The sequence below is a fragment of the Wolffia australiana genome, chromosome 17 (assembly GCF_029677425.1).
Source record: "Wolffia australiana isolate 7733 chromosome 17, ASM2967742v1".
Taxonomy (NCBI): domain Eukaryota; kingdom Viridiplantae; phylum Streptophyta; class Magnoliopsida; order Alismatales; family Araceae; genus Wolffia; species Wolffia australiana.
The window spans coordinates 1,642,438-1,667,808 of record NC_135851.1 but is presented as its reverse complement, the minus strand read 5'-3'; the positions used below and the strand labels follow the sequence as shown (position 1 = coordinate 1,667,808).

Here is a 25,371-nt window from a genome sequence, read left to right as displayed (position 1 = left end):
CGCCCCTCCACCTTGCCGTTCCCGATTCCTTCTCATCCTCTCTTGCTTTCTTGATCCTCGCCCTCACCAATTTCCCCCTCACAACGCTTCCCCAGCCTCCCACGATTCTTGATCCTCATCCGTCCCCATTCACACCACCTCTACCCTTCCCTACCACCTTCGACCTCCCTCGCGCTTCCCCCCCCCCCTTCCTTGATCCACCACCGGCCCCGTTTTTTGCTCTTGCCCAGTTCCACTCTACACTGCCTGCCGGCGCGCTCACGGCTGCCAGTCACCCTCGTCCCGCGCCGCTATTCGACGGGACACCCGCCTGCCATCTGCCCCGCCCCGAGGTATTGTTCTTGCACACCCGCGCCCGCCTACACCGCGGGTTCGCCACCGCGTCAACGCGCCGAGCCGCCGCGCCCGCACACTCCAACCCGCGCTCACCTGCCCGCGGGGTCGCCCTCCGCGTGCACGCCTTGCACGCCTGCCGGGTGATTACCCAGCCACCCAGCCCGAGCGTCCAGGCACCCGCGCCCCTGCACCCGCCCGCTTCTCAACTGGGCGTCCTGCTCTGCCGCGCCTGCTCAACAACATCCAAGAGCCCTACGGTCGCTCCGGGCCCGCGTTGTTCGTGACCTATCAGAGACCATCTCGATGACTTGGGTTACTGATCAGCACGCCGTGGACCAGTGCTACCCAGGTACCTTCCCCTCTCCCCTCCGATTAAACCAGTATCATTACGTTCTACAGTCTCGTCATCCCCTATCGCGTCCTCTGCCGACTCTTCAAATTGAACGGATAGGTTAGCCACCTTGACGAGAGATAGGATATCTTTCGTGGTTGAGGGATCGTTTCTGTCTTAGACGTTGAACATTCCTGGGCCGTCAAAAGCCCCTCTCTGCATAGCCGTCTAGTAGGTCTAGCGGGTCACCGGGACTTTGATCCTAGGATCACTCTCCGCTCACCGACCGGCACGGCTTGCAACCTTATGTGTTGATTCCTTTACTGCTCATACGTCATCATCATTCCATTGATTTGCATCACATAGCACAGCATCATCAACTTGTGGCGTAATACGAGCCGATCGATCCTGGCCGATCATATTACATCGTTGAGTGTGGAAGTCATAAATCTCCAAGAATGCAAGAACCTCTGGTGTCACTCCCTTTCTGGCCAAGGATGCATTATTCTTCAGTTTCCTCCAAACCTGATGATCTGAATCCCTTCTTCCCTCAAGCTGACACTCAAACAGAGTGGATCCAAGAAACATTTCTGCACTTAAGGATGCAAAAATATTTTTTGGGACAGAAATTCAGGGTTCTTTACAATGTGGGAGAAAGGGGATATAAATAAGGATACTAGATTCTCAATGTTAGAAACCTAAAGTGTGTAGACAGCATTTGTCAATTTGGCATGTCAATTTTGTTCCCCCTTTTATAGGAAAGAAACAACAACTACCCACTTGAATTTCTCCTTAAAAATAGGTCTCTCATTTGACTGGGTTTAAGCTCCTTTTGGGATCCAGATTGGGCCTGCTCCATAGTGGGCTTCATTGTGCTTTAGGTTCCTCTCTTCACCACCATTAATATGCCAATACTTGAGTCATGTTATAAAAATAACTCTAAGGAAATCATGAGAAAAATAAACCATGTGATTCAAGGGAACCAAGTGGGGCTAGTTCATAAATCGTTAAACCCCATTAGTTAGGACCAATCACAAAACTGAGTGTTAATTTAATTTCAACATGAATAAGTGATAATTTTTCTGCATATTCCTTATATAAAACATAAATCCTTAAAACACATATTTATCACGACATATTTGATGTCATCACCCATGTATCAGTATATTTAAAGGCTTCAATGGAAAAATAACTATTATTGCCCTTTCAAATTAATTAAACATATCATCATATAGATTAATTACTGACAGACCTATTTAACAAATAGATAGGTCAATTTTTGAGACTATGGGGAGAAAGCTACAACTTGTGCTCTAGAATATACAAAGGAATATATTAACTTACTGATAGAACCTATCTACCATCGGTTACCATGTACATATTGTTAATCTTCCACTTGATACTCCTATAACGTCTTAGGGTATGCTTATTTGTCAAACCCCACTCGGTCATCCAAGCTAGAACTGACACATTCAAAAATCCTCGAAGTACTCTTCTAAGATATTTCACTGCCTTAGCCAAGGATTTCATAGCATCGTCTTTGTTGAGCTATCTCGTCTTATACCGCGGGCGGACGATTCAATCTTGACTGCTCAATCATTTTTGTAAACTTCTTAATGCACCTGGACTAAGACTGTTTTGAATCCCATAATTAAGAATTTGTAGGTCATAGATCAAAATACACCTTTTCGTTTAGAAGGTGTATTTGTTGTCTCTGTTCTAAGGACCACTTACACCACCGTGACGTGAATCAATCTGATTGACAATTTTGTAGAATATGGATCGATTGAGGGGTTCATATGGATCAACTAATGAACTCTTTGTGCTAAGAATAACCCACTATATATCCGTAGTGTCTCCACACTAATGGCTATGGGACCAGCCATATTCATTATATGAGTGAGGCTAGATAGTGTTATTCTACATGGATACTTTGATGCCCTTCTTGAGTATCCATCGACTAGGAATGTTTAGAACATATGCTTAAAGACTAGTGATCTCAATATTATGATCTCATCATAATGTAATAGGACAGATCATGTATTCATGGATTTTATCATATACATCACGAGATATATTGTTTGAATGAATGTGGAATGAGATATGGAATATGTGATTGGCTTGTCGACCATGTATATTACCATCAGTAAATTCTGCCCAAGCTTTGTGTTTGATATGAATCAAGTGAGAATCACTAAACTAGGAATAATACTTACTAGAATAAAATTTTCAAGGCAAGAAGTGATCGTTAGCTGGCCTCTTTCTTGTTGGCCAATCAATTTAGGGGGAGCTAAGCTCAAGGGTTAATGCCACTATTTTTTTATGCTCAAGGATTAAAACCATGGCAATCCTAAGTATGGTTGATCTAAGAAATCAATCTTCTTCTCTTTCCTTTACGCAAACTCTTTGTTTTTCTTGGGTTACACATTCTCTGATTCTCTAAATGGCACACCGTGCTTGGCAACAAAACTTCCAATCACACATTCCATATAGTTCCAACGAAACTTCCAATCACGCTTCCCAATTTTCCTCACTAATTAACCCTTACACATGTCCTTACAAAGTATGTAAAAAACCACTAGTTAAACTTTTAATGCGCAACATGATATGTGCTAATATGTGCCACTTGAAACTTATAAGAAATTTCAGCTAGTGAAATTTCACCATGTGTGCAAATATTTTCTTTATTCAACCCAAAATTATCACAGTATAATCTTAATTTTTGGATGCATCCATTTATTTTTCTCACTATCTCACATTCACTGTGATTTAGATCAACAAGATTGCTCCAATTGTGACTTATATGCCTTCTTTAATTGCATTTATAGCAATTTAAAAGTGAAAGTTCTCTCCTATTCTCATATGCCCCCAAGCACGAAACCCCCAAGATTAGTCCAATGATTGGTCATCTTGGCTTTCCACATCATGACAACATATGACGCATTTTCCAATGATTGGTTCATTCAACCATTTGTCAAAAAGGGAAAATGCACTTACAATACATGGCAGAGCAAGAGTAAATTGAGGAAAACCAAAAAAGTCATAAAATCTATATAAGAAATCAATAAAAACTATTTTGACGTGAAGCCAATGTCAGAAAATTTTATGAAAATACTAAAAGTTCCATAAGAGTCAAAAAATTGACAATAGAAACATCATTAATCATTTTGAGACATGATAAAATACAGATATGTTCATTTTAATGCCCATGTACTTTTGAAATTTGTATTGTAAATTCATTAACAATCATTTTATCAGTCACTGAAGCACAAACTACAAAAGAAACTTGTACTGTTTTTGCTCTTGATTTTATCTTGAGGATGTCAAGTCAAACGACACAAACTGCATATCTTCATGATGTCCAATGATATAGCTGCAAGACATATCACATCTCAAGTCTAGTCTTAGTGTGTCTAAACATCTGATTCAACACAAAAAATATCAATCTTAATGTCTCTTCTCCTTTTGTATCTACTCTTCCCTGATGATATTCACACAAACTACCAGAGCTTTGTGGGTCACTGATAATGTCACCGCCTCCCACATGGTGACTGATGAATCCTAAATGAGGCATGATATTATAAATATCTTAAGGCCATTTTGGGATCATTTTATGTGTATTATATTTGTTTTATATGAAATCTCATTTCATCCATTAAAAAAAACCTTGGTAAAAACAACAGTTTTTAATATAATTTTTACATATTCTACATGTCCAATTATTTCTTCATAAAAAGGTGTTTAAAAAATTGTTAAATTTAATGATTTTAATGCTCCCTCAAGTATGACATTTTATGTTTTTTCAGGGAGAAATCTTGAAGAAGGCATATAAGTCACAACTGGAGAAATCCTTTTGATATAAGTCACAATAAGAGAGTGAAAAATGTAAATGGACATGTTAAAAAATTTAATATTAAACCATGATAATTTTGGGTTGAATATAGAAAGTGTTTGCACACATGGTGAAATTTTTACATATTCTAGATGTCCAATTTCTTCGTAAAAATGTGTTTAAAACATTATTAAATTTAATGAGTTTCATACTCCCTCTAGTATGTTAGTTTATGTTTTTCCAGGGAGGAAGTCAAAGTTTAAGAATGAAATAAAAAGAGAGAGATATAGGAAATATTTATTATAAAAATTTGGTTTTAAGTGGGCAGCGAGGGCTGAACTAAGGTGTAGCAGTGGCCAAGCCAGCCACAAGCGGGTGAGTGCAGTGCACTCAAGCCAACCCACATCCAGAATGTGGCGCATCCTATCTGAAGCCCTCCCAATCCCACAAGGAGCCAACCAAGGAGCCTACACAAGGGCCAGGGTTGTCAAGCCCCCACACGCACACAAAAGATATATGTAGTTATTTATTCAATATCGATGCCCACTTAGCATTTATATAGCAGTCACACTTTTTAAAGTTTAGAATATGGGAGAAACGCTCACCAATTCTTCTCAGCTATGTGTCGGGGGGGGGCAAAAAGTGACAAAATGAATCGCAGCCCAATGGCCAGCAATCTTAAGAAAAATAGAAAGATATTATGATTGGGCTTGGACTAACATGCTTTTTTAAGTACTCGGATATGATCTCGATCATCTGATTTTCTTAAGTAAGATCAGACAGTGAGATCTTCTTATCTTTTTTATTTAAATTTATTTTTTTTTAGGCTTTTGATTGTCTACATGGCTAACGAGGGCAGACGGATCCTTCAACGGACGTCACACGTGGGTGGATGCTGACGAGGCCTACTGACGCAGATGGGAGATGTGACAGGGGTATGTCAAATTTAAAGGGGTCCACACCTGCAATTTAATCACAATCATTCACCCCTTACAACATGATATCCAACAATCTATACTTGCCCCTGGTTTTCATTCTCCTCCAGCCAAACGGTAGTTTTCGGCTAAGTGGAGACCACCTCGAGCAATCTAATACAACCTCAGAGGACCCCTAGGGCCATCCAACTCCATCGATGGCCATTGGGGCGTCCTTCTCAAGTTTTTTAAGGGGCTCTATGGTCCCCCAATTAAGCATCTTCTGACCTAGATTAAATGCAACGGAAAGAGACTTGTCCATGGATCGTCAGACTAATATAGAGAGGGTGACCATTCCAGGGAGTTTTGTCTGGCTCAGGAAGGCGATGAAGGAGGTCTGGAACACCAAGGATGTGCACCAGCATAGAGGAAGATCAGTATGGATGCATGCTGAGATTAGCGGGTGGTGATCAGTGCTCCTATCCCTGCTCATCTAAATCAGGGCAATCCCGGTTGATATTTTAGTCCAATTTGGTAGATATCTAGCTCATATTACATACTGTTTTCATAATTTAGTTCAAATCAGATGTTTAGATTGATATCATTGTGATCTATCTGTTGGATTTATATCCTACGAATGGTCTAAGAGGGGGGGGGTGAATTAGACCAATCCCTCTTTCCTAATTTACTTATTGTACTATTATTTTTTTAATATCTAATTATCTAGAGGGAAGAGGTGGACACCCAGAATTTTTATACAGGTTAGGGCTAATCCCTTACTCCTGTCCCGGGGTATCCAACCGGAGTTATAATATGTCCCTAACCAAGTTTATACCCCCCCAAGCTAAAACCGCCTGGTAATAGGGATACACGGATACCTCCTATCTAGAAAATTGAAAAACAAGAATGTCCTTGAACCCCCTTAGCTCCTTTTAAGGAATCCTTGCTTTCACTTCTTCTCCACTGGACCACTCAAGTCCTTCCCAGCTTCCAAAAATCGCCTTTAGTTGAGGTAGTAGTTCTAGTCTCACAAATGCTGTAAGAACTCTTGAAATGATTCAAACAAAATGTCTTCCACGTTCCTGAGAAGTTAGCTAAGAAACAATACCAATCTCAACAAGAAATTTTCACTTCTACACCAGAATTATATTCTCTAAATTCGGATCAAGTTAACCCAGAATTTAGGATTAGCTTTAGGACAATAAAATTTTCAAGGTAAGGATATTGAAATTCACAACAGTTGAAATATTCAACTATCACTGTCTTAAAGTTCAATATGAGATAAAGGAGTTGTAAGACACAGATTTAACAGTCAAGAGTTTTAATACTCAGTTCAAATTTCTGAAAATTGAAATTGTAAAATTTCAAAGTAACGATTTTATCTTTTGATTTCAAATACAAGGATGTTAAAATCTGCAGAATCAACAGTTATTTTAGAAGTCAATTTTGAGATTCAGAGATTTTAAAGAGAAAGTTTAACAGTTATGACTGTAGGATTTTCTTTGCAATTCAGAGATTTCAAACTGAAATTTTAAACAGTTATGAAGATAGTATTTGATTCCCACTTCAGAAATTTAAGATGAAATTTTAACAGTTATCAATGTAGGATATAAAATCACACTTCAGAGAGATAACAAAAATTTCAACAGATCTCACTATAAGATTTGATTCTCAGTTTAAAGAATTTAATATTCAATTTAAAATTCAATCTCTGAACTGTCGATCTGAATTTTTGTTCTCTTGAAAAACGATTTAAAAACGATGTTCAGAGATTTTGATTTTAGAAACAATGTTCTGAAATTTTATTTTAAAAACGAGGTTCAGAGATTTCGATTTTAGAAACAGTGTCCTGAAATCCAATTTTAAAAACAATGTTCTGAGATTTTGTTTTTAGAAACAATGTTCTGAAATTTTATTTTAAGAACGATGTTCAGAGATTTCGATTTTAGAAACAATGTCCCGAATTTCAATTTTTCAATAGACTGATGAATCAAATGATTCAGAAAAGAATAACAAGAGATGAATTTCAATTTTTCAACAGACTGATGAATCGAATGATTTATAAAAGAATAACAAGAGATGAATTTCGATTTTTCAACAGACTGATGAATCAAATAATTTAGAAAAGAATAAACAAAAAAAGAATTTCGTTTTTCAGCAGACAAATGAATCTCGATTTTCCACAGATGGAGAGATGAACGATTTTGAAAAACAATAACAGAACAATTTTGATTTTCAAAAAGACAGAGAGATGAGATGAACGTTTTTGAAAATCAATAACAAAGCAGTTTCGATTTTCAAAAAACAGAGAGATGAGATGAACGATTTTGAAAATCAATAACAAAGCAGTTTCGATTTTCAAAAACACACAGAGAGCGATGAAGGATTTTGAAAGATAACGACAGAAGAAATTTTGATTTTCAAAAACACAGAAAGAGAGATGAACAATTTTGAAAGATAACGACAGAAGAAATTTCGATTTTCAAAAACACAGAAAGAGAGATGAACGATTTTGAAAGATAACGACAGAAGAAATTTCGATTTTCAAAAACACAGAAAGAGAGATGAACGATTTTGAAAGATCAATAACAGAAGAAAGAAAAGAAAAACGAGCCTGATTATCAGCTTGAGAAATCTGATCTTTGGAGCTGTACTGGAGATTGATCTATCTTCCTTGTCGATTTCTTGTAAACCTTTTTCTTCACCAACAGACTTTCTCTATTTCTGGACTCTTCTTTCTTGCGTTCAGCCTGCAATTTTCTTTCCAACCCGATACCTCTTTCATCCCCTCTTCTCCCTTTTTATTTTACCTCTTTTCTATGCTCACGTTCAAAGGCATTTTTCATTTTACCAAAATGTCCTTGTAACTTTCATCATAACAAAATAAAAACATACATTTTGTTATCTCTTCTCAGTTTATTTTGAAATTCATGAAAACACATAATCTAAAATCTTCACTATCGAGAACCTAGTGTGCGTTCAAAGATTTCCGTGAGTATATCACTTTCCTTTTGATTTTATCTTATAACAAATATTGAAAAATACCACTGAAAAATATTTACATGTACAAATCATACTAATTTTATTCTAAAATAACCATAAAAATACATACTAATATTCCTCTTAATAATCTCATTAATCTTTCCATCTCCTCTTAATCTCTCTCTCCATCTAGTTAACCAAACTATTTTAAATATCCACTCTAACCACTTAAGACTGTTATAAAATATATAATCCCTTATTCTCCTTATATATCATAATTCTATTCTCCTTCTTCATTCGTCTTCTTCTTCCCTCAAACTAAAATAAATACTCCTATTAGTTAACTAATTACATCCTATTAAAAATAAAATTTTATTCACTATCTAAATAAATCTGAATATCCATCATTATTATATCCATCTACTACCTTTTATATAACATAGTATTAATTAAATAAATAAAATTTCTACCTGCTATTAAGAATAGTATAATATTATCCTCTCTATCTTACTAATGTTATATACTTCTTCCACTACATATATTAATTTCATCCTTAATTATAATACCATTAATTCATTTAAGTATCATACTTCCTTATTATCTCTAATATCTATAAAGAGGTATACATAATATCTTATATTATCTCTCTTTTTCTCTAGCTCTCCCTCACACCAATTACTATTCCTTATTTATTGCATATTATATTAGTTCTCTCATTCCATTAAATACTTCCTCTCACTTCATAATTACGTATCTTCTACTATTTTAACTATCTTTATTATAATTATTATCACTTCCCGTACTCAACCTCTAACTAATCTCTTAAATTTCTCTTACTATTATCCTGAATTCTCCATTGACCTAACTCAACTGTAAGATCAACTTCTAAAGGCCAGTCCCTATGGAAATGACCTCACTCCCATTTCACAACCTTAAGTGAGTTTTATATTTAAATTTTTTTTATTTAAGAAGATTAAAATAACGAGGACAGTAAACTTAACATTCCACTTTAATTATCAAAGACACCTCCTGCATGATACTCCTATCAACCTTACAAGCCCAGATTTCACTTAAAATCCATGGGGGAAGAATAAAAATAGGTACCCTACAGATTTGATGCCTTTTATGGCTGACAATTTTGTTTGTATTATAATCGAATTCCCAAAAGTCCAAGATGCAATGCAAAAATTGGATATCAAGCCATTTCCAGAATTGAAATCTCAGATAATGCAGCTCACTACAATGCTTTATAATAGGGTTCACCCGTCCCAATGCCGGTATCGGATGCCGGTATCGGGACGGATGCTGATCCGGATACCAGTATCCATTTTTTTCGATATCTGGATACCGGATATCGGTATCGGATATCGGTTGCTACAGTGCAGATATCCGATACCGGTATCCGTCCGATACCGGCATCCGTCTCCGTCTCAGGGGGACAGATGACGGTACCGGATATCGGATGCTGATATTGGTTTTTGATATCCCCATCAAATTATTTATCTCTCTCTCTCTTTCACTCTTTCTCGCTCTATCTCTCTCTCTCTTCTCTCCCTCTCCCTCTCCCCCTCCCTCCCTCTCGCTCTAACTTTTCATGTCTCTCTCTCTTAAAATTTGAGAAGCACATTTAAACCAGGTTTCTCTCTCCTAAAATTTTGATCGCCTGGGATCTCACACATCGCAGAAATAACGTGGGCAAGGGGGTACCACAGGATATTATTACTTAGTCATACAACTTAGTTATTATATACAAGCGACTATTTTTGATTTGTTCCATATGGGATAGAGGGATTCTGGTTTTGTGTTAAATTCAGAATCCCTTTATCCCATATGGAAGAAAAAAAAATTCACACTATATAATAACAAGCATTGAATATATATCAAAATTGAATAATGCGATATAAAGTAACAAGCATATTGTCTGAAGTTTGATTATTTTATTGGTCGATATCGGATATCGGTTTTCCGATATCCGGATATCGAAAACCGGTATCCGACATCCGGTATCAGTCTCTGACATCCGGATATCGGAAAACTGATATCCGGTTTCCGATATCGTATTCGTCCTCACCGCCCCCATATCCAGTACCGATATCCGTCTAACCCCTGATAGACGGATTACGCCCGATATCCGATATCCGATATCCGGAACCATCCCATTTTTTTACGGATATCGGATATCAGTTGTCCGATATCAGATATCGGACGGATATTGGGACGGGTGAACCCTACATTATAATTCATCCATTGAGGCCTACATGGAATAAATTAATACACTGGCATCACAACTTTGAGCAGTTGGTGAATGTGTAAACCACAGGATACTCAATTTCATTCTCCTAAGAGAATTCATACCTAGACATATCCATTTTTTATACACTATCAAAACTCATTTGGAGACATTAACATTTAAAGACACTATTTCTCTTCTCAATCCAGAATACAAGATGGATAATTTAGAGGTTGAAGAGGAAATAGGTGACTTCATTCCAACTCCTAATCAAATGCAAACAGAGACAAACTCAAATATTGATACAAAAATGATTGAAGAAGAGGATGAGATAGTGGGAGTCACACCAATAAAAACAACAAACAAGGTCCTTGCTATCAAATTCTCTCATAAATAGTGCACATGCCATATGAATGCTATGAGCATTTTGAGCAGCCTTCAGCACCTCAAGGTCAGTTTCACCAAGCCCTTGGCATCCTTCAATGACCTTTACATAAATCCTACTACACAAATTATGGCTCTGACCCCCGTTCATCATCGACATTTTTCTCCTACACTTTTTGTATGGTTCCATGATAATGGTGCCACTCACCATATCACAACAAATGGTGATGACCTTTACCAGTGCTCCCTACCATGGAACAGAAAGACAATATGCTAATGATGGGTCAGATTTATTTATAAATTCCACCTGGATATGTTTCATTTCTAATTCTTGGTGAACTTTAAAACTTACTAATATTTACATGTTCTATATATCACCAAGAATTTAATGTAATTTCCACAACTTGCCCCTGATAATGATGTCTACATCAATCTTCTTCCTTCCCTTTGGGCTGCCTCATCTCAAGGAGAATGCAATGGAGGAATTCTACCACTTTGATCAGTGCCAAGCCTCTCCTCAAGCTCACATCGGTGAAGCCACATCACCTTTTTTGTAACTCTATTTCTCGAGTCATACCTATTTTTGCATCTTTAAAACTACTATTCACCATTTTTGAGCTTCCAATAACTCAACTATGCAGCATGTGTGTCCATCGTGTTATGTTTATAGGTCATTTTCACAAACCGTATGAAGTTATCCATTGATCTGTGGTTATCAACACCGATCTTATCTCTCCAGAGTCTTTTGTTTCTGTCACCTTGACAGACACACATAAGATATAAGCCGTTCTATCATCTCAATAAAAAAAGTCATATAATAAAAACTTTTCTCCGATAACAACATATGGTTGACTGCCAACTCAACACCAAGATTATCACCTTCCAATAAGACTGGGGGGAATATCATGCTTTCCACAAATATATTTTCTCTAAATGCATTAAAAACTACATTTCCTTTCCTACCTGATGGAAAAATACATGGTCGACAAGCCAATCACACATTCCATATCTTGTTCCACATTCATTCATACAATCTATCCAATATTATGCACGCGTGATGTATATGATGAACTCCATGAATACATGATCTGTCCTAGTGCATTATGATGATATCACAATACTGAGATCACTAGTCTTTAAGAATATGTTCAAAACATTTCTAGTTGAAGGATACTCAAGAAGGAAATCAATGTATCCAGATAGAAAAACACTATCTAGCCTCACTCATATGATGAGTGTGGTTGGTCCCGTAACCATTAGTGTGAAGACACTAAGGATATATGGTGGGTTATCTTTACACAAAGAGTTCACTAATTGATCCTTACAAACCCCTCAATTGATCCGTATTCTATGAAATTGTCAAGCAGATTGATTCACATCACAGTGGTGTAAGTGGTCCTTAGAACGGAGACACCAAAGACTCCTTCTAGATGGAAAGGTATACTTTGACCTATGACCTACAAATTATTAATTATGGGATTCGAAATAGTCGTAGTCTGGCTGCATTATGAAGTTCAAAAAAATGATTGAGTAGTCAAGATTAGATTGTCCGCCCTCGGTATAAGAGGAGAAAGGTCAAAAAAGATGATGTGATGAAGTCCTTGGCCAAGGTAATGAAATATTCTAGAAGAGTTCAGTTATTTCTAAATGCATTAGTACTAACTCGGATGACCGATTAGGCTTTGACACTTGACCACACTCTAAGTCGTTGATAACTCAGATTTTAGAGGTACTTAGTGATGATTTAACATCACTAAATACTGTCAAACGTTTATCCGAATCAAAACAACAAAATTTATAATCACCTTACTAGAGAGAGAGTAAGGGTCGGTCCATAGGGAGCAAGGGTTTATTCTAACAAATTTGAGCTTTACTTATAATTTTTATGAATTTTAGAAGTGGGTTTACTACCTATGAAGATAAATAACTAATTAAATAAAAGTATAAACAAAGAAATTTAAAATATAACTAAAATATTTATAAAAATATTAGTGGGCAGAAAATGATTTTTTGGGATTTTTAAGGAATATTTTAAAGCCAAAATAAAATAGAAAATGAAAGAAATAACCTCTGGCGGTGGCATAGCAGCACAGAGTGGTGGAGGCGTGCTGGCGCTCCGGACTTGGTCAAAATTTGGCTAAGTTCGAATGCTAAATGGGGAAGTGGCTCGGCGGAGGAGAGAGAAAAATGGGCATGCACTAACTTCACTCTAGAATGATTCTGGAATGAATTTTTGAGTGTGGTTGGATGCGTTGGAACCGTATGGATGTTGGCTAGCTGCTCAAGAGTAATCAGAAGACAAAGACAAACAGGTAAGAGTGAAAATAAGAAATAAGAAAATAACATCTTTGTCGCACCCTCCTAGGCCCAAGGGACTTCTTCTCCTTGCCACCAGCTTCTTCAGCCCTGGATGTTTCCTGCTCAGCTTGGCACTCACTAAGGTGAATGCATCTATGACTCAATTTCACATAAGCCACCAAAAATTACTTTGGATTGAATCACAAGATGAGTATTACAATAGGGTGAAGGGGTTTATATAGGGAGAGAGAGCAAATGAGAGCCATTGGATTTTTAATACATTGGATGGCCAGATCTTCTTTTCTGGGTCATGATCCACGTCCATTATGGTCCTCCAATCATCATTGAGACCTTTGAATATAACCCAGGGACGTTCAAGAATTCTTTCCTTAATTAGCATTAAAGGTGTTATCTTTAAGTCTCCACCCTTGGATAATTTATAGATTGAATGGTTGGATCATCTTCTCTGGCTTGGATCCACGTCCAAGGGTGTTCTCCAATCAGCATCCAAGCACCTTAAATGCTCATAAATAGTCGTGACTTGACATTCCCCTTGCCCTCCTTTCTTTGGCCCAAGATGCCTCTCATAGTGGGCTTAATGGAGCTTCTTTAGTTGGCCTTTAAACTAGAGCCAGCTGTCTTAATTTGGCCTCCTTTCTTGGCCTAGGGTCATGGCTGGGCCAAATAGCTTCTACTTCATTTAATTATCCCCTTTAGTCATGAAAGTTTCACCTAATTCTTGCATCCTCCACATAAACTAACAAGAGACTGAGATTCATTTCACTTAACTCATTGAGTTAAGTGGGGTTAGTCCCACAAATGATAATAATTAACTCAAAATTAGAGAAAGGTGATTTTATTCATGATTTTTCACAACTTAACATAAATGTTGATAATATATGAAGATAAAGATAAAGAAGTAGATAAATTAGCTAGAAATGCAAATATTTATCACTATCATTTTGGAGTCATCAGTCATCCTTGGAGCGCCAAGTGGAAGATTGACAATATGTAGATGGTAACCAATGATAGTCATGCTCCTTAGTGAGTCGATACACAATTAGTATAAATAAGGAAAGGCCTTGAATGAAATTCACCCATGCCAAATTTTTTAGGGCTCTTCCCCTTCTTCTCCCTTATCCCCGTTTCTCCACTCTATTATTGATGTGATCGGTATGGTGCAAAGATAACAATAGAATGTGAACACAGCTCATCATGGCAACGGAGTAGATGTGATGAGCTAATGATTGCATGGATACATCAAGAAGTTGTATGCATGAGCAGCTTGACAAATCTCACTCCATGATCCAAGAAATCACATATTTAGGTTCTCTAGGTTTGATTTGGATGAAATATAAATGATTCATGTAGTGGAAGACTTGGAACTGAATTGAAACGATATCTACAAAACAATGAATTGAATCACCTAGGAACTTATTGAATCAAATCCCTTGAACCTAACACACGGATTTATGTGTTTCATCCAAATCCAAATCATGGATTTGTATTGGGTTCTATGGTTTTGATTTGATCAGTGCTGAGGTGATTCAATTCATTCTTTTGTGGATATCATTTCAATTCAGTTCCAAGTCTTCCACTGCAGGAATCATTTTTGTTTCATCCAAATCAAAGCCATAGAACCCAACACATGTGACCATGCTTGCTGAAATTATTACATGCAATATGTATGCATCCGTTCACCACATGCATCCTACTTCAACAGTTGTCACTAACATTATTCCCGCATGTCTCCGTCTAGCTGCCACTGTGCAATAATCAGGTTCAATAATCACGAAAAATTTCCCCATGCACATGTTTCTTCTATGCTCGCACCCCAATCCCAATCGCAGCCATCATTGCATGTGAATGAGCTCACCACTAGCACTGCATGTGATGCTATGGTGGAGCTCACCATTCTCACATACCACCAACTTGCCTCTCGTCACAGTTGGAGGTCTTTTCCTGTCATTCTAGGATAAAATAAATATTAAAAATCCAAATTATAGGATATTTAATTTCCAAAAATTTTTTAATTCATTCACAATTTTGTTTTGGAAAAATTAGGTTAAAAATATAAATGAAGATACAAATTAATTTTCAAAATAAATAAAGATCTTCTTTCCACTAGTAGTTTACTGATTTGCATTGCCTTGTAGCCAGTGAAGTTCATAGTGACAAAATTATAACTTTTTTACGTTATTCATATCTACTTAAAGATATTGTTATGCTAAAAATCTGCTTTAGCACACCCAAAATGGAGATGCTCTCCGACGGGTGTCAAATTAGATAAAGACTGCTAAGACTATAGAGGTGAAATGCTACCTCAAATCCTTGGAAATAAGGAGTATAGAAATGTTGAAAAATAACATGTTTCATCTTCCTCCTTTTCCTCATTATCGTTATTTTATAATTATCCTACTCACCCTCCTGCTTCTCTTCTTCTTGTTATTATTCACGGGAAAATTAAATTTAAGGAAATCGTGATATTAAGAATACTACAAAGGGTATTTAGAAACTTTTTGTAGGGTTCTTGGCCATGGATGAAAACCTTAAACTTTTTTCATGTCAGCATAAGATGAAATCAATTCCAAAGTGATGATTAAATGAAAATAAACTCTTGGTACCTTCTAGGAAAAAATTTCCACCCTTGACTTTCTCCCAAGAAAAGTTTTCTGCATCTAGAAGTATGCTCACGATCAAGGAGCACTTGGATATCTTCTTAATTTGCAACTCTACTTGAAGACATTGTTGATCATTTTAACATCAATACTCAATTTAGGCTGGGGAGAAAGAGAGAAGGAAGAAAGGGGGAGTGCCCAGCTATGGCTGGCCTGGAGTGCCTAAAAGGGGTGCCCTTCCCCTTTTATACTTTAATTAAACTTTTCTCACAAGTCCCTTAAATAAAGCATACCTACCAATGCCCTTTTAATCTTATGTGTATGATCCTCTAGGCCCATGTATCATTCTAGTTAATAACTTTTATTTTCCTATAAAAATTATTAAACAACCATGATTAATTAACTTTATCAACATAAAGATTAATTAACAATGATAGGTTAAGTTTCCAGTCCATGGGGTGCCAAGCTACACCTTGTGTTCTAGAAGCTGTAGAGTATCAAATGAAGTCTCTCATGGAATCTTTATCGTCCTTGGTCACTGTACATGTATAACTCTTTGCCCACATGAGACTCCCGAATGACTGATGGTATGGTTAAACATCAAACACTAATTATTCATTCAATTAGTACTAAAGCATCATGAGGATCGTTGAAGAATGCCTTATCCAATATCTTCACTACCCTGGCCAGGTATTTAACTGCATCATCTTCCTTGAGTCAATCTTCTCTTATACTGCGGGTGGAAGATCTACCTTTGTGTACTTATTATATCCAAGCTAAGACTTATGAATCTCATGATTAGAGACTCATAAGAGGTAGTCAATATATAGCTTTCCATCAACAAGATGTCCATAGTGTCCAGAGACAATAAATCACTTATACGACTGTGACATGAATCAACTTGATTGATGTTCAGGTATAATACCATTACGGGATTTATATGGATCAATTCAGTGAACTCCAAAGAGCACCCACTGTTTTTCTATAGTATCTCTACATTACCGGCCACATGATCAGCCATATTTATTGTATGAGTAGGATCAAATAGTGTTATTCTATCCAGATAATTTGATGTTCAGCTCGACTATCGATCAAATATTCAGGATATTCAGGATAATTGTTAAAAGACTACTGATCGTTGTATTATGATCTCATCATAATTGATTAGGTCATTGCACATATTCATGAACTATAATACTAATAAATAAATATTTGTTTCAATGAATTTAAAAAAAACATGTAATTGTGATTGGCTTGACGACCACATAATATCTATCACTTCAATCAAGCTATACTTTCATTTGTCAAAACCCAAAGGGGTTCAACCATTTCTGATTTCTTATTCGGAACATGGATGTCATCTTTAACCTCAAACATTCCTCTCATACATACATGTCTTTTCAAGTGAATATAGATTAGAAGGCCCATTTATATGAATTTATGAGGGACTACTACTGAATAAATTTTGGGGTATCGATAACAAGCTTAAAATATATTTAACTATAAACACCATAATTTACTAGCCTTTAAAACTCCATTCCTAAATATCTAAATTTGCAACTACTATTAGAAACAATGTTTTAAAGTCATCAAAATTACCATTTATTTAGAAAAAAATACCTTGACTAAATAATTCCCCAAAATTTTCAATATCCTGTTTTAAGTTATGTAGATCATATGAATGTCAAACCATGTTACTAAAAATTTATCCATTTCCAGAAAATATCTCAACGTAGTATAAATCTAAATGAACCAAAATCTCATTAGTTAAAGAGAAAAAATGGTAAAGTAATTCAGTTTGTGTCTAAACATGATGATTTCAAGGTATTGTCTTGCTTACCCAAGCATCTATGTTTTCTTGTCTATGAAGAGGTATCAAACTCTTTAGATTTTTCACTGAACTCCTTAGAGTCAAATTAAAATCTAATTTTTTTATTGATGCAAATATTCTCAACAATGGACAAAATTGCCTCATATCCTGAGATTCCACAAGTACCACACATTTTACTGCAATAGAAATATTACACTATGTTGAGGAGGATGCCCAAGCTTATAATTAAAAAACACACCAATAAATTCATAAATAACCCAAGGTCAAAGAAAATATTGACTATTATTTATCTATCTTAAGTTGGTACTTTTAACTAAATAGTATCTGAATATTAAGAGAGAACCTAAAGAGTATAAAATATATTTATCGTGTTACCTAAGTTACCATATATATATGTTAGACTAGATGCGCACAAGTTTTCTCCACTGAGAAATATGGATATGGCAATGTGTTTCTATAAAGAAGTTGGGAGAAGAAGATATGTGAATATATCCTCAAATATAAAATTCTCTGTGTACAAGTTACAGATGATAGGAGTAAACATAAGTAAGTGTATATTTGGTATACGACATAAATTTATCCTCTAAAGCCAATTACCTCAGTGAAATAAAAGACACTCACTAATGGGAGAAATACCCTATGGTTCCTACATCCTGGATTATATCAAACAAAGAACAAAATAGTTGATAGATTACTCGATTTGGTATTTTAATCAATCCAACACTTGTTGGAGGAATCAAACTTTTATTTTGTAGAACTAAAAATTAGACAGTAATATCTAGATATTAAGATAAAGACTATTGGAGCATTTTACCCCAAAAGATGTGTTAGATATCTTGGGGATTTTAGATTGATCCTGAGAGAAAACATAAATTTTCATCACATTGACTGATGGTGATTAAAGAAAGAGAGGTTAATATGAGCAGGGACAAACTTAAGCCTGAATATGAAGCCAATAATAGATATGTTATAACTTCAACTGCTCCAGCCTTATTCATTGCACGAAATTCAAATTTTGATTTATCAAAATCGCAACAAAATATATGCAGCTATTGAGTTACTATTTCACTATGCCAGTCACTATTGGGAATTCTAAAAATGGGAGAGAAATGAAATAAAGATACTTCATATAGTGGGCTTTTATCCCCAAAAATCCATTCTATTGTCCTAATTATTTTATAATAATATATTTTTTGATTTATCTATAAATCATTTGGCCATATTTTTTCCAGCTTCTAGGGTCTCGAAGTGACAACTCATTTTAAGGACTTAAATCAATTATTGTGCGAAATCATCTTCATGAAACAAAATCAAAACTGTGGACCTACCATAGTATTTGAAATTAAACCTGAGCCACATTCAAAAACTTTATATCTAGAATCTTAAAACTTATACTAACGCTTATCTGGAAATAATTACTATCTAGAATTTTAAAGCCAAATTAAATGATTATTATTCCTCGAGTTAATCGCAGCTTGGCACATCACACATTTATGCCAGACTTCAAAGGCATCCTAAAACAAGCTGGCCCAAAAGAAACCACAATCCAAAACTTTAAATACACATATTTTAGAATAAAATTAGCCAACACATAAAGAGGAGAGAGAAGTTCATAAATTTTCCATTCCCCCCAAGAGCTCCACTCTTTACCATATTCAATAGTGAAGGAATGAACCCATCTTGACATATTTTTTCCTATTTTCACAATCTCAAACAACAATTGCTCAATTTCGTCCATCCCATTGGATGCCAATAGAATGAATCGTAGATACAAATTCTCAAAATATGAGAAAATTATTGGCTACAAAAATTAATAAATGAATTGTCTTAAGCTCCTAATCCACATTGGAGCATTAGTCTAAGACTCTGTTCCCATGACAAGGGGAATCTCTGTTTGAGTACTATTATACTACTGAAACGAGTAAACAATTTACGGCCAATGAAATGGGCCTTACCTATGTGGAAGAAGTATGTTATAAGTGGTTGAATATTGAATCCGTAGATTTGGCCAGAACAATCCAGAGGGATACTATAGCTTGAGTCCTGAGTGGATAGCAACCACACCACCGACAAGGTTTTCATACTCAACCTTACTGAAACCAGCATCAGCAATCATTTTTGCAAATTTCTCCTGTATGAGCAAGAGACTAAAAGTCAATCATACGAGACAAGCAACTTCTCAAATAATTGTCATCTGTAACTATGTAACAGATCATCATCATCATCATCATATAAATCATGAAACTAAGAATTAGAGGAACATGAAGTTATCAATGTAAGATTTTCCTATCCACATTCCTGGCATTGATGTATAGTATTTGTTTTCTCAGTGCATCCTGCTTTAAGCAGAAATAAATGGTCTGCCTTAATGGAACTCATGATCTAATCTTCCATTTTAAGGAAAAAAGCGTAGCTGCATACGTAAAACGCATATCTAGTTCTCCGCTTGAAAGTTACGAGTCATTATTGACCGAAGAAATGTCTTAATCTTTGAAAAAATGATTGGATATCAAACGGGTGGCATTTCAGGCCGCTCAGAAAGTATGTTCTCTAATTTTGGATTATTAAACATATGTATTATTCCATAAAGATAAGTGAAGATTTGCATGCATCAGAGGATGAAGCCAATTACATCAGAGGATGAATCAACATACAAAAACAGCAGTTGAGGTCCACTTTCACAATACCAAATTAGACATTCAGAGAACGATATGAGAATTAAAGTTTTAAAATTCACAGAAATAGATCAATCTGGAGTTCCCTGCATCTCAGTGAGGTTCAAGGACAATATTCAATTCATCGTATGAACTAAAACCAAACATTTTTACATGTTCTAACAGTGTTGCGTAACTTTCTTCATTGTCAACGTTGGTGTAGATAAAGAGATTAACACTCACTTGTTTAGGGAACCGTCGTATACTCTCAACTAAATACTGGTAAGAACTGCGATCTCCTGTTATCACCTCTCCCATTGCAGGAATGACACCAAAAGAATAGTAATCATATCTGGCGACATAACTCAGAAGATTAGCACAAATACAGCGAGTAAAAAGCAATATGATATCCGCAAATCGTCAACTATTTCTGGTACTAAACGAATGACGAAACCATGGCAGATAGTGACCAGACTATGACGAGACAATGACTAGAAGGGGACGAATTCACCGTTGAGATTATTTGACAAATGGAGATGACAATTCGTCGTCGTCATCATCTATCCTCTCCTTTTGGGTTGAATATGAATACTAATGGTAACGCAAGAATATATGTCTGATACCCTGATATGTAATCAGAATGGTATTCTCGCCTTGAGTACTAACAGCGGGTTTAGTGCCTAAGCCTGATGATACTGTATAATTAAGAAATTCACTGACCATAGAAACTACAAATAAAGTTGTAAAGGTAATTGCGAATGACCCAGTTCTTGACGCCTACTCCAGATGTTAGTTCATCTTCCGTTAGAAAAGACGGAGACAGTATAAAGCGCTCAAAATGTAAAGAAAAATGAACAAAAGGAAATATTCGGAACATTCAAAGTCGTATTTAGAAAAATATGAAGTCGAATGAATAGAGCTCAATTGGTCAGAATATAAGTACATTTGTTTGAAAAGGGGAACGTCCACATGACTCAGTTCCATGCACAAGAATCTGCCACCTCTTTTCAGTACCCTGAAAATTAAAACATTTTGATGTAATATACTATCTATGGAAGTGAAAGTATAGAAAGAAAAGTAGAAGACATTGCTGAAATTATTACCTGTAAGCTTCCTCAAGCACCCTCTCTATATGCGACACATTTCTGATTCCAAATGCAATCGTATACCCATCCATTGAATCGTCTCGAAAGTTCAATGCCTCAGCATCTCCCTCCACCCATTGCAAACAACGCTCATCAAGCCCTGCATGTATTTTGGGATTAGATTTCTATCCTAAGAATCTTATTAAAGACTATAACTAAGATTTTTATCAATGTTCTTTATGTCATACTTCAAATACTAAAATATGATCAAAACGGTCATCAAGCATTGCAGAAGTTCCACTATTAGATTTTTTTTCTTGAATATCTATTAAAAGTTATCAAAAGATTTTTTTTTTTTCTAAACGTGCAAATTGAAAATGCTAAAATATGATTAAAATTCATGATTTTTACTTTTTTCTGCAGCACGCTTCTTCCCAACAGAGAGCATGTTTGGGTTGATGTCAAGCACATATATTTTGGTATCATATTCTCCCTCAGGTTGACTGACTTCCAGAGCTTGACGGGTGACACTGTTAATGCTCTCAAGAATGCGAAAAGCAACATCACCTGAAAAAATAAACAGTAAAATAACTAGCACAAGTCAGGATCCGCAACCCCTATCAGGGTTATTTTGATCATTTTAGTGTAATTCCCTTCCAGAAGGAAGGCAGATAGGAAGTTATTTGGCTTCCTCTATACCTCTCTATATTTCTCTCTAACCTTAAAATATCATTCCAATTGACATGTTTTGCTTTTGGAGTTTGTTTCCTGACAAGTACATCCGTCAAATATGACTTATTAAAATTGATAAATAACCTACACAAGTTGGACGGCCAACAAACGACAGAGGCAGAATTAGTTCAAACTTCTTGAAAGATATTCTTCTTTTTAAAAAAATAAAGTAAGATATTCTGAACGTGTATTGTTAAAAGTATTTAGGTCTATCATACTTCTTTCCATGTGCAAATGGGCCAAAAGCCAGTGAAGCTATTAATAAAAATCAAAGCCATCATCGAATAGATTAAAGATTTGAGAATATAATTTAATTCATCAGTATATACTGAAAAGAGACAAATAAACAGAGTGAGAATCGTTTCAAACCTAAAACTTTCGAATCTCAACACAACTAAATCTAATTATAAAACATAAAAGAGAGTACAAGTATAAACAGGAAAGCGAAAAAATATTCATTTCCAATATTGATAAATTTTGACTCGTATCTTTGCAACTCTGATTGATTTTTTTTGCGATGAAGAACAGGAATGAATCACCTGTTCCGCCTGCTACATCAAGATGTTTCATCCCCGGAAAGGGGTGGAGTTTACTCACCAACCTAAATCATTCAAGCATCAAATCAAATTCACCAACAGAGAAAAATAACATGAAAGACAGTATTTCCATAAATTTTCCCAACCTGTCCTTCCATAACCTATGCAACCCGCCGCTCATCAAATCGTTCATAATATCATAGCTTGGCGCAACCTTGGTGAACACATTACCCACCAATTTGACCTTTTCTTCTTCTGTCACTTCTTTAAACCCTGCATTGGAACCAAACACTAAGAATCAACCAGTCGAAACTACATTCGCAGAGGAGAATTGAATACTAGGTCAATATTGGAAATGAATATTTTTTCGCTTTCCTGTTTATACTTGTACTCTCTTTTATGTTTTATAATTAGATTTAGTTGTGTTAAGATTCGACAGTTTAAGGTTTGAAACGTTTCTTCTTCTGTCACTTCTTTAATTTATCAATATTGGAAATGAATATTGGAAATGAATATTTTTTCGCTTTCCTGTTTATACTTGTACTCTCTTTTATGTTTTATAATTAGATTTAGTTGTGTTGAGATTCGACAGTTTTAGGTTTGAAACGTTTCTTCTTCTGTCACTTCTTTAAACCCTGCATTGGAACCAAACACTAAGAATCAACCAGTCGAAACTACATTCGCAGTGGAGAATTGAATACTAGGTCGATAGAACAAGACACAGTGTCGAACAAAATTCCGAAAACGGATACAATTACGTCTAATTCAAGGGAAAAAAGAGATGGGTATGATAGGTATGATACCAAAGCTTGTGGCGTGGTTGTGAACGGTGGAGAAAGAAGCAGAGGCGTAGCCTATTGTTCGAGGAGCGCCATGGCGGCTGGAGAAGAGTTTTCGTAGGCTGGCGACTGAGCCGCGAGCCATCTACCGAGACGATAGGGTTCCTAGGAGTGGAAGATTCTTCCGTGTGAGCGATCGATCCTGCTGCGAAATCAGCTTGCCCAAATAACGTCGACTAAATTTAGTCTCTCTCTCTCTATCTCTATCTATCGCTCTCTCTCTCTCTCTCTCTTTCCTCTCTGTCTCTCTCTCTATCTCTATCTATCGCTCTCTCTCTCTCTGCGAATATCTCTCTCTCTGTCTCTATCCGTCTATCTCCCTCTCTCTATCTCTCTCTGTCTCACTCTCTCTCTATCTTTCTTTCTCTCTCATTCTCTATCTTTCTCTCTCTATCTTTCTTTCTCTCTCTGTCTCTATCTTTCTCTCTCTGTCTCTATCTTTCTCGCTCTGTCTCTCTATCAATCTCTCTATCTTTCTTTCTCTCACTGTCTATCTTTCTCGCTCTGTCTCTCTATCAATCTCTCTATCTTTCTCTCGCTATTTCTATCTCTCTCTATCTCTCTGTCAATCTCTATCCATCTCAATCTCTCTCTATCTATCCATTTCCATCTCTCTTTACCGTCTCCATCTCTCTCTATCTTTCTCCCTCTCTTTCTCTCTCTAAATCTCTATCTATATATGTATATATCTATCTATGTCTCTCTATCTATCTATCTCCATCTATTTCTCTCTCTTAACCTCTATCTCTATCTCTATCTATATATGTATATATCTATCTATGTCTCTCTATCTATCTCCATCTATTTCTCTCTCTTAACCTCTATCTCTATCTCTTTCTCTATCTATATATGTATATATCTATCTATGTCTCTCTATCTATCTATCTCCATCTCTTTCTCTCTCTTAACCTCTATCTCTATCTCTTTCTCTATCTATATATGTATATATCTATCTATGTCTCTCTATCTATCTATCTCCATCTCTTTCTCTCTCTTAACCTCTATCTCTATCCCTTTTCTATCTATATGGATATATATATCTGTCTCTCCCTCTCTCTCTGTCTCTCCCGCTCTCTGTCTCCCCCTCTCTCTCTGTCTCTCTCTCCCACTCTCTCTCTCTGTCTCTCTCTCCCTCTCTCTCTATGTCTTTCCCTCTCTCTCCCCCTCTCTCTCTCTCCCACTCTCTCCCTCTCTCTCTCTCTGTCTCTCTCTCCCTCCCTCTCTCTCTGTCTCTCTCTCTCCCTCTCTCTCTCTGTCCGTCTCTCTCTCTAAATCTATCTCCCTATGCCTCTTTATTCCTCTGCATCTCTCTCTGTCTTTATCCTTCTGCCTTTTCCAATCTCTCTCTATTTATAAATCTATCCTTCTCTCTCTCTGATCCTTTTCTCTCTCTATCTTATCTGTTAACAAATTCTTGTATTTCAGTGAACTAATTGTCTAAAGTTGTTGATTGCAAATCAACATTTTCTTCGCGTGGGAGGAGATATTTAATACGCAAATATTCATTATCTAATTAAAATTGCCAAAAAACTGTATACTTATTATGTTTCAAATCTATATAAATGTGTATATGATTGATAGTTTAAACCATAAGTGATTATGACTAATGACGAAGATCTTCCCTCTTTAGTATAGGGAAACAGCATTTCTATATTTATTTGTATGGTAAGTCTATCTGAAAGTTCTGAACGAGTAAGAATAATATGAGTAAGCCCCAGAGTGATTATTGAATTCACAAAGTAAATGCCAATAAATAAGAGAGTGATCTA

General features: G+C 36.1%; 1 protein-coding gene across 1 annotated transcript; it reads right to left on the bottom strand.

The window, feature by feature from the left end:
• Positions 1 to 19,476: 19,476 nt before the first annotated feature.
• LOC144714155 (S-adenosyl-L-methionine-dependent methyltransferases superfamily protein) lies at positions 19,477 to 23,809 on the bottom strand. Its single transcript, XM_078588851.1, has 8 exons — positions 23,567 to 23,809; positions 22,910 to 23,036; positions 22,767 to 22,828; positions 21,907 to 22,062; positions 21,514 to 21,655; positions 21,354 to 21,425; positions 20,654 to 20,762; positions 19,477 to 19,887 (listed from the first exon to the last, which is right to left on the bottom strand). Exons 1-8 carry the CDS (start codon positions 23,685 to 23,687, stop codon positions 19,786 to 19,788), a joined length of 891 nt encoding a protein of 296 aa, XP_078444977.1. The 5' UTR covers positions 23,688 to 23,809; the 3' UTR covers positions 19,477 to 19,785.
• Between the last annotated feature and the right edge of the window lie 1,562 nt (positions 23,810 to 25,371).

Bases quoted from the DNA above. Each gene is read 5' to 3' on its own strand.
- LOC144714155 (XM_078588851.1), bottom strand. From the start codon at position 23,687: ATGGCTCGCGGCTCAGTCGCCAGCCTACGAAAACTCTTCTCCAGCCGC. The intron at 22,829-22,909 runs GTTGGGAAAATT...TGAATGATTTAG, and splicing joins CATAGGTTATGGAAGGACAG to GTTGGTGAGTAAACTCCACC. The intron at 19,888-20,653 runs GTGAGTGTTAAT...TTGCTCATACAG, and splicing joins TACGACGGTTCCCTAAACAA to GAGAAATTTGCAAAAATGAT.